Raw genomic sequence first — 10,687 nt, 5'->3', positions numbered from 1 at the left:
CAGACAAACACATTCATACATACTAGCAGGGAAATGATCAATTCACCGCACATCTCTGGTGAGCGTGAGACGGGACCAGAGCATCCACAGGAAACCCAGACACAGACATGGGGAGAAGATACAAACTCTTCTCTTTCAAACACCACTGATTCAGTGTGCAATCATGCCAAATTATTTTTTTAAAAATGGAAAAGTTTGCTCCAGAGGAAACTGAAGAGTCAACCCCATTCAACAGCGGCTGACTTGTGAGTGCTTTTTTCTCTGCATGAGAACAGTAGCAGCTGTAGTTCTTTATGAATGCTGTTGAGTAATGAGTAATGAGTTTCTTAATTAGAAATATCTATCGCTGATTTTTGAGGTTGGTAAGCACATACTGTAGCTCATAATGTGGTAAATTTTCACACACAAAACTATTTTCAGCAGCACACCCACACAAACATGAAAAACGATGTTCTGAAATGTGTCCTTAAGGTCAGTCACTCTTCAAATATCATATTAAAATCAATTATTAAAACAAGGAGTTTGTAGAGGGAACATAAAAAGTTTTCCATGTTATAAAATGTTCCTTCCAGGATTATAAAATAAATCATATGGATACAGTCAAGGGGTATATTTTTGACATTGCTCCTCACAGATCAAACATCACAAACCCTGAAGATTTGGTGGACTGTTGTGACAGTTTGTTTATGGCTTTAATTGTAACACAGCAACAGAAATGGACATCACAGAAAAATTGCGAAACTATTGAAATTGTCCAAAGCGAATGTTGATATGTATTTGATGAGGAACTGGTGAGAATACAGACGTCACTGTGAGAAAGGCCAAGCAGCATCTGAATTATTGATGCAAGCTTAACTCCTCAGGGCTTCACAATAGAACAATGTCAACACTTTAGGCCCAGATTTTAAAAAGGAATTTAACCTTTTTATTTATTTGTTGGATTACTTCCTTCGGTGACAAAGACAGGAAATCACTGCAAGGTGTTGTTACCCTTAGTTCTAAGATTATTGACCAGAACATACAGACCTCTGCACAATTAAAGCCTAAATAGATCTGAAAATAGATTTCAACACATGTTATCCATGAGTGGTTTGATCTGGTGCTTTCAAGAATGCCTTTAGAAACCCCAATGTGTAAAAAATAAATAGAATTAAGTCAGTAACAAAGGTTAATTTCATACAGTATGCACTCATACATTCTCTTACATCTCTTTGTCAACCAAATGAGATACAGCCAGTGTTTTTAACTTTTTTTGTATCTTTTCTTCTCTTTATGTGGATATCATCGTGTGCAAACTTGCCTTGAATTTTGCCCAAAGAGGAATGAAGTAGTGAAGTATATTCAACTGAATTGAAAGTGCACTAGATGTGGAAACCAAATCTGCATGTTTTACTCAAAAACAGTAGATCTATCATTCCACGAATATATAAAATTATTTTGTACAAATGGGAAATCCACCCTAAAACATACCTCATACATGCAATTCTTTTTATCTTTAACTGTTCAGTGTTCATTTTGCTGGTATGTTATTGAAGGATCTGGTCTGAGATCATCATATTTCAGTTATTCTACACCGTGACACCACTATGGGTGATTCTGGTCAGTCTGCAAGAAGTTGTGAGTGGAGTTGCTGAGTGTCTCTGCAGAGCAGCACCATCTCTGTTTTTAGACCCATGCATGTTCAGTCATGGCTTACTGTACAGTAGAGACAATATGAAATCACTTGCGGTATGGATTCCTTTAATATGCATGACGTATCCTTAGGCTAAGTTTAAATATGTATTATTTATGACCACTTAGTCTATATGAAACCCTCAATGCAAAATCAAAGGGTGCATTGGCTCGAAACATGCGTCAAAAAATGTTGAGAAAGATAATGCACAAGGAACATAAATACCAGTAATAAAAGCTGCAGATATATTCTGTTTGTCAATGATTTTACTTATTTCAAAGTGAAGGGTCATTTTAAAACTTAATTTACGAGGAAAATTATGCATGAAAAGAAACGTCCTGTCTCATAAAGTAAAATATCAGTTGTGAACAAAGCTCTGGTTTCGGTGCGCTTCTGAACCGGTGCGCCTTTGAGCCATATTGCGCAATCATTTTTGGGATTCTCATAAAAATGTGTCTGTGTTCTGTTGAAACCGAAGTTTGTGGCTGAGCACAAACAAACCGAGAGAAGGAAGTTTGCAGTGAGCCTTTGAAAATGCTGTAATGAACAAGCTGTTCCGCACGATTTGAAAATAATCCGCGTGTCAGTGTCATCTTTCTTATGCAAAGTAGCTGTCTTTGAAGGCGGATCTTTTGGCAGGTTAGACCGGGACGGAGGCTCCGACCAGCTCAGACGAGCGCTGCCACCAAACGCATCAACTGGCTGCTTATGAGAGGAGCATAATCCTGCTTCTGGGACACAATTAATATATTTATCACCGAGGATAATTATGTGATTTATTTTTGCCGGCTGATTAATTGTTTCGGGTGCCTTGCGAGCAACAATCCCCGCCGAAAAACGGAGTGGAGGCAAATTATTTTTGTTGTTTTTGCAACTTCTCACACAAGGACTGAAATCGTAGCGCTGCTTCACAGTCAGATACTGTGGGGAAAAGTGACATGAAACGTGAGGACGGACAAGTGAGCGTTTTGGAAACAAGTTTGGAACAAATCGGAGCACATAACCATTCTCAGTTACTCACAGTTATAGTAGATGTGCGCCGTGCAAGAGACTGAACGAGACTTCAACATTTCAGCCACAAACTGAGCGCCTGAAAGCATGGACCGGAGCGCACGCTGCCAGCAGGAAAACATTTCCGAACCATCTCGGGATCTATGTTTTTATTAAACTGCCCAAACCTAAAATGAGGAAACGATGGTCTTGCATCAGATAGTTCAGTAAGTTTTTTTTTCCACTCTGATCTGACACACAAACGCCATCCTGGTCACATCACAGACTTTTTAATGAAAGAAACTTGCGGTACTTGTGAACGTTTGGCCTAATTTTTCTTTAAATCAAGAGGGGAGAATGTGTTCAACTGCTAAACTGAGCCTCATCTCTGTGCTGCTGGTCCTGTGGAGCAATGGGGGTTCAGCCATTAGCTCAATAGACCCCGACTGGTCAGGAGAAGGGAGATGTCAACACATCAACATCCCACAGTGTAAAGATATCGGCTACAACATGACTCGCATGCCAAATCTCATGGGCCATGATGACCAAAAAGAGGCAGCCATAAAGCTGCAAGAGTTTGCCACGCTCATACAGTTTGGATGCCACAGCCATCTGAAATTTTTTCTGTGTTCACTGTATGCTCCCATGTGCACAGAGCAGGTGTCCAACCCCATCCCAGCATGCAGAGTAATGTGTGAGCAGGTCAAGCTGAAATGCTCACCCATCTTGGAACAGTTTAAATTCCCCTGGCCTGACTCTCTGGACTGCTCCCGGCTGCCGACCAAAAACGACCCCAACAACCTCTGCATGGAGGCGCCGAACAACGGCTCAGATGAGCCTCCCAAAGTCTCCCACACCCAGCCTCCAGATTTCAGGCCACAGCGGCCTCTGAGCGGGCAGGACCTGCACCTAAAAGACAGCAGCAGCAAGCAGACATGCAGCAACCCTGGCAAGTTCCACTACGTAGAGAAAAGTGAGTCCTGTGCCCCCAAGTGCTACCCCAAAGTGGATGTATACTGGAGTCAAGGAGACAAGCAGTTCTCCCTGGTGTGGATGGCCATCTGGTCCATCCTCTGCTTTGTCTCCAGCGCCTTCACCGTGCTTACTTTCCTCATAGACCCGCAGCGTTTCAAATACCCGGAGAGGCCGATCATCTTCCTCTCTATGTCCTACTGTGTTTACTCTGTGGGCTACCTCATCCGACTTTTTGTGGGAGCTGACAGAATAGCCTGCGACAGAGACAATGGGGTCCAGTATATTATCCAGGAGGGTCTGGAGAGCACCGGCTGTACCATTGTGTTCCTCATCCTGTATTATTTTGGCATGGCCAGCTCCCTCTGGTGGGTTATCCTGACCCTCACATGGTTCCTGGCTGCAGGGAAGAAGTGGGGTCATGAAGCCATCGAGGCCAACAGCAGCTACTTCCACCTGGCGGCGTGGGCCATCCCAGCCGTGAAGACTATCATGATCCTGGTGATGAGGAAGGTGGCAGGGGATGAGCTGACGGGCGTCTGCTATGTGGGCAGCATGGATGTCAAAGCTCTCACAGGCTTTGTGCTTATTCCCCTCTCTTGCTACCTTATTATTGGCACTTCTTTCCTGCTGTCTGGCTTTGTGGCCCTCTTCCACATCCGGAAGATTATGAAGACAGAGGGGGAGAACACAGACAAGCTGGAGAAGCTGATGGTTCGCATCGGGGTCTTCTCCGTGCTCTACACTGTCCCCGCCACCTGCGTCATCGCCTGCTATTTCTACGAGCGGCTCAACATGGACTACTGGCGCATCCTGGCAGGGGAGCAGAAGTGTGTGGACAGCAGCGGGCCGGAGTCTGACGAGTGTGTCATGAAGACGTCCATCCCCGCTGTTGAGATCTTCATGGTGAAGATCTTCATGCTGTTGGTGGTGGGCATTACCAGTGGCATGTGGATCTGGACCTCAAAGACCCTGCAGTCGTGGCAGAATGTGTTCAGCAGGAAGCTAAAGAAGAGGACAAGGAGGAAGGCTGCCAGTGTGTTCACCAGCAGCAGGCCTTACATCAAACCTCACCCATCTCTCAAAGGGCACAGTACTAAGTATGAGCCTACACGGCCCCCACCCACATGTGTATGAGCTGGCTCTCTTTGTATAAACCCAAAAATACTTGTAAAGCCCTTACCTAAACGAGACTTTGTAATCAGAGTGCCATCAAAAGAAACACGGTTCATGTTTTATTTATGCAAGCTGCATTGAAGATAATGCAACATGAGGTTTTTTTGTATCTTGAGCCATCTCATGCAACAAGAGCTGCCTTTGAGAAAAAAAAAAAATCTGCTACTCCTGGATTCACTTATCCTATTGAGGAACTTGGTAGAGAAAAAAAATCACATTGTTCCCAAGACAAAAAGAGTGGAATAAACCATTTGGATGTGCCATGGGGTTACTTGAATAATGTGCAATAGATGTTTTCCTTACAGGCAAAAAAGACACTTGTACTGTGACAGATTACAGACAATGAAAAGGACCCCACAGACAATGGAGGCAAATGGTCAGAGAGATGAGTGTTGTGTTTGGAGGCTTTTTAATGGAAATGGAGGCAGTGTCATATATATTTGAACTGGAGTGAGAGCAGCTGTTGAAACGTGCTCAAGACCTTATGAACTGCCCATTGTGAGGCAAATCCATGCCATAAATTAATCAAGCACTCGTTATTGAAAAGTTATTTGTACACGCAGTTGAGTTTTCCATTTTTTTTTCTTTGCTGTTTTATAGCACAAGGGAACGTTTGTATATATTTCTAAAAGTTCAGATTTTATAGAAAAATTAATAAAACGTTCTAGTTTTAAATGTTTGTAAAGCCGGAAGTGTGTTTTGCAACCGTGTTGTTTTTCCCTCAGTTGGAGTGAGTCTCCATGTTCATACAGCCGCATAAAGCCTGTTTTTTTTTTTTTGTTTTTTTTTTTTGCTATTGCAGCACTTGCGCCTCTCACCCTCGCTATTATAGGCTGACATTGTTTGCAGTTAGTGTAATTCATCATAGAAATCATCCTCATTAATCTTAAATTGTGAGTGTGATGGCATGTCAGAGCTGGGTTTTAACGCTATGTTTGCTTTCCAGAATAGCTTTAAGAATAATTGATGGAAAGAATAATATCATTTACATGACCAAAAGACAAGATAAAGAGACACATTTTATTTACTATAATAATAACTGGTTTTATGAAACGTTCAGATCAGCTCATAATATGGGTAAATGATCATACATGTAGCACACATACTGTATATCTCCTGCTATGGAAAAAAAACCCCTGCACTTTTACATCTAAAAAAAGGTGAATGTCTCACCATACACTGTAGAAATTAAGACATGTCTGATACTTCAGAAGCATCTTTATTCTTTCAAATGTTCATATGGAAACAGTGGGATGTTTATGTGTGTCCCTCTGTGGCTGCATCAAAGACAACTAACAGCAAAAACAATCATAAAAGGATCGTCTTTGGCCTTCCGTTTGCTGTTTATATGCTGTGCAAAAAGGCAACAAAGTCACTTATGTGCATAATTCTAGATTAATTTAATGTATTTTTTTTAATCTAAAATGAAATGTGAAATCTTTCATTTTAATATGTTTGCCTTTCCAAAACAAAAACAGTTCATGCCTAAGAAATCACTAATATTTCTCATTCTCGTGTTTGGTGTAGTGGCTTTCATTTTTGCTTTTTAAGTGAAAATGTTATCATTTATTTACAGTGAAACAGAGTTAGTGTTACAAAGTAGAATTTTATATAAACATGAAAGGGGAAAATGATGATGTCATCAAGGGCAAAAATTAATTAATTAAAACCTAATGGTTTTGTTTTGTTGGCAAATATTTTCCAAAATGTTCACTGTGTTCCCTTTTGGTTTACATCCAAGTTTTGATATCCTAATAATAATTTTTTACATTCCTCAATGCTTTTATACCCTGTGCTTATATAACCCTTTATATAGTTCTTCACCTCAGCTCCAGTGAATGTACAACTTTTTTTTAGTCCTCCCTCTTCCTCTCCCTCACTGTGTTGCATGTGTCGGTGCGTATCAATGAAGGGGTTATACAATAATCCAGCTCTCATTCAGGACAGGATTAGACTGTTTGAAGGGTTTGACTTTGAAAAGAGGATCGCTGCAAACCAAAATACAGAATATCTGTCATCTCTTCTCGTCTTATCAGCGAAGCAGAGTGACATTTCTAAAGACACATCTGGCCTGGATTTGAAGTAGTTACATATTGACTGAAGCGCTTCTCTAAAGAGTGAGCAAACTGAATACATTCTGAGATGTTTGGTGTTAAACGATCCTTACATTGTCAACAAATTTAAGGTACATGCTGTGAGAACCACAAGTCTAGTCTTGAATCTAAGCAACAGCAATTGACTTTGGTCTTGACAGTGCTGCCAGAGCAACAGAGAAACATGGATACTTAAAATATGTCAACCATAAAACACAAACTTATGTAGGAAAATTAACAGATTGTCAAAAGTTAACTATAAATGTAACAAGTGTGCATGAAGGTATCCTTTTGGATATTTGGGGGGAAAAAACGTGCAGTTTTGGAGTACAAAACTTTTTCTACCTTTATCTTCCTCACTTTCATGTCTTTTTTGAGAGTTTAAAGCCTATGGTAGAGAGAGTCCTCTCTGGTCTAATAAAGTTTCAGAAGTGTAGTAATGCTTTATCCCCGCGGCCATTCAAGTTCCAGCGTCAACCCAACCTGTTTTAACAGTCAAAAGCACATGACTCACAACCTCTATGTGGCTGAATCAAAGTCAGGCAGTGTCTATTGATACTCAGAGTTGCGAAAAAGGTGTGAGTGGCTTCTGAGAGCTTCAACAGAGGCCACCTGGATAACAGCCCCCGAGGTGTCTGGGAAGGCTGTAAATATAAATGACAGTTACCACCCCCCTCCAGGGCTTCTTCAGCCAAACAGGCTTGACTTCTCCTCTTCTCCTCTCTTCAAAGGGAAAAAATCTGCTCAGAGCAAGGGCAAAGTATTGCTGGCAAGTAAGGGTTTTTTTTTTGTTTTTTTTTTAAAATCACACGCAACTGTATGTATCGCTGGATTTAGCCTTTTAAAAGTATAGATCTTATTTCATCAGATCACAGATTATCAAGCCTGTAGTTCTCACAGCTGTGTGAAAAATCCTGTCTGGTCATTAAATGTTGTTCCATGCGATGACATATTTTATTTGTTTAAGCGGGGAATCCCGCCGCAGCCATGTGACTAAGGCTGATGCATCTCAGACCCACATATCTCTCAACTCCACCAAGACGAATGCCGTCACCCCACACTCATGCACACATCTACTTCCTGCCTCTCCTTGTTTCAGCCATGCCATGCAGGGGATGGCAGTCAATGTTGGCTTATGATATGTTGACAAAAAGCAGCTTCTGCTTGTGATCAGCGTTGTTGAAACAGCATCAAACCTTTGATAATTACTTGATTTAATTTAATCTGACTGGTTCACCAGTGAGCCAGGATTTTCAGCTTTTCACACTCTGTAATTGAGCTGATGTTAAGTGTCTTTATGGAACTGAGCGGTATCACAAACATAAAGTTGAAATGACAGAACAATTAAGCCTCCTCTGCATGTCAAAGGCCATCACCAGTCAAAACATGTGTGCTTCTCTATCAAAAAACGGCTACACCTTCTTCCCTATGCCATGTTATTGTATGCAAGGCTGTGGAGGAACCTGTGCATATTTACTTTGTCTGCTGCTGTTGCAAGCAGTCATAAAGTTCTCTGACACAGTGACATAAATCAAGTTGCTTGGATGACTGGCGGCTGAGGCAGCTTCTCTTTGATCAGGCTTTGTGGAGACGCCCCATGTCCTCATCCTCAGCTGCTCCAGCAGCACCTGTTTACTAGTTCAGGCCTGTCTCTTTGGAAAGAAGTGCTTAGCCTCTCAATGTCATAGACTCATACATGACGCACACACATACACAACATACACACAAAGGAATCTGGCTGGTGCTTGGGAATGGGTGGGTTCTTCCAACATGTATGCTCCTAATGCGCTAGACCCATACCGATTCTTGGCACTTGTTTGTCTTATTAGACAGCTGCTCTAAATGTAAATCTGTCACCTTTTGGAGAGTTCTGCCTCCTTTGGCTGTTACCAGAGAAGAAAAATAGTCGGTGCATCACGACAAATGAAAGAACTTTGTTTTTCTGCTGAAGAAGTATCTGTAACTTGGAGTAAAAGGGTTACCAAAGGAAAAAAAAAACTTTAGAGAGAAAGCTGCAAGTTTCATAGACCAAAGTGTTATCATAGACTGCAATGAAAGCACCCTCTCATCCCTCAAGTTCTTCTGGTACATACATCCAGAGTTCTGAGGATTATGGTTGAAGGAAGTGTGGGCGGGCTTTATGTTCTGAATTGATTTGTATAGCAAAGAATCTAGGGCAAAGTAAGAGTATAGTATATATGCCTAATCTGCAGCAACAAACCACGGTAATAGCTCACAGACACACACATGCACATACCCCAGTCTGCTGTGGAGGCAGTTGTTCCCAGCCACTGTTGAAGGTGAGAGTAATTACATAAAAACCTGGCAACAATGAGTTCTCTGCCTGCAAGGCGGGGGCAGGGCACTTTTTTCATATGCATAATGAACTGCCTCGCAGGCCCTCTGCTGATCAAACAAGTGTTTGATAGTGGCTTTGGTTTGAAAGAGGACTGAATATGTTTATTTGCATGTGGAGAAGTGAGTGACTTTGAGGTGGAGATCAGGCAGATTAGTGTTAACTGACAGAGACCTGTGCAAACAGACACTCCCCCTGCATACAAGCAGGGCAGCGGCACTTCCTCTGAGGACCAGTTAGGCTGAATACAACATCAGTCAGACCAGAGCATGGCAACCCCTGCTACTTTTCAGACATTGTTCTTTGTATGCCAGCCTCCTCCCCAAAGCCTGTCTCCTTTTTTTTTCATACATTTTGGCTCAATTAGTTCGGTGCATGTAAAGGCATGCACAGTGATAGCTGGCAAACAACATAAGAGATGAGAAATCTGATAACTGGTGTCATATTCTTCAAAGATATTTTCTTCGAATTTATTCAAGAAATTCCTTCAGAACCACATTCACAGCTAGAATGACTTTTGCGATGCATTTATGGGGAACTACTGAAACCCTGTGTGTACTGTAAAACATATGGAAACAGGTGTGAGGGGGTTTTCAACGGACTGTAAAACATATCAGGCAACAAAATCTCATCAAGAGATTCAATCTCAGTTCAGGCTGTGTTATGGTCTGTCACTGTAAACTTACTTTATAATGCCTTTTTTGTTGTTGTTTTTCTATTTCCAGTCTCCACCAGCCTGTGAAATAACTATACTGAACAGAAGCTATGAGCGCCAGCTTGGTCCACTTCATTGGGAAATACACTTATTCACTTTCTTGCCAAGAATTAAATGCAAATATCAATATTACTCTCAAATCTGTAGCCAGTTGGCCTATCTTAGCATCTAGACTGGAAAAAGGGGGAAGCAGCTAGCCCGCCTGTCTCTGAAGGTAACAAAATCTTCAATTTGGAGGTGCTGGTAGGCAGATTTTGTTACCGTCAAATAGAGCAAGGAAAGCTGTTTCCAGTCTTTATGCTGAACTAAGCTACCCGACTGCAGGTTGTAGTCTTCTATTTAACGCACAGATCTGAGAATGTTATTGATCTTCTCACCTAACTCCTCAAGAAAGAGAATAAGCATAATCTCCAAAATGTTCAGCTATTATTTTAACAAGGGATCACCAATCAAATCTACCTAAATCTGCAAGTAGAACATGATGCACATGTTCTCTACCATCACAATTTGACAGATATGAAACACTGAACACAACACTGTCAGATGTAAGGGAGAAGTAGTACAAGTAGCGGTGGCACCCATGGGCTGCAACGTGACTATAAAGGGAAGAGATTGTGTGGTTAAGAGGGATGTGAATAGTCTGGTGTCAGCTGGAAGCAAGGTTTTCGCCATGGTGACTTAGCAGCAGACTCTAATCTGCCACCTTCTTAATC

At 41.6% G+C, this 10,687-nt stretch overlaps 1 protein-coding gene across 1 annotated transcript; it reads left to right on the top strand.

The window, feature by feature from the left end:
• The first annotated feature begins 2,324 nt into the window (after positions 1 to 2,324).
• Positions 2,325 to 7,848, top strand: fzd10 (frizzled class receptor 10). The gene has a single exon (XM_067604672.1). It carries the CDS (start codon positions 3,020 to 3,022, stop codon positions 4,769 to 4,771), a length of 1,752 nt encoding a protein of 583 aa, XP_067460773.1. The 5' UTR covers positions 2,325 to 3,019; the 3' UTR covers positions 4,772 to 7,848.
• Positions 7,849 to 10,687: the final 2,839 nt, after the last annotated feature.

Source organism: Thunnus thynnus, chromosome 2 (assembly GCF_963924715.1).
Source record: "Thunnus thynnus chromosome 2, fThuThy2.1, whole genome shotgun sequence".
NCBI lineage: Eukaryota > Metazoa > Chordata > Actinopteri > Scombriformes > Scombridae > Thunnus > Thunnus thynnus.
This window is presented reverse-complemented; position numbering and strand designations above follow the sequence as displayed.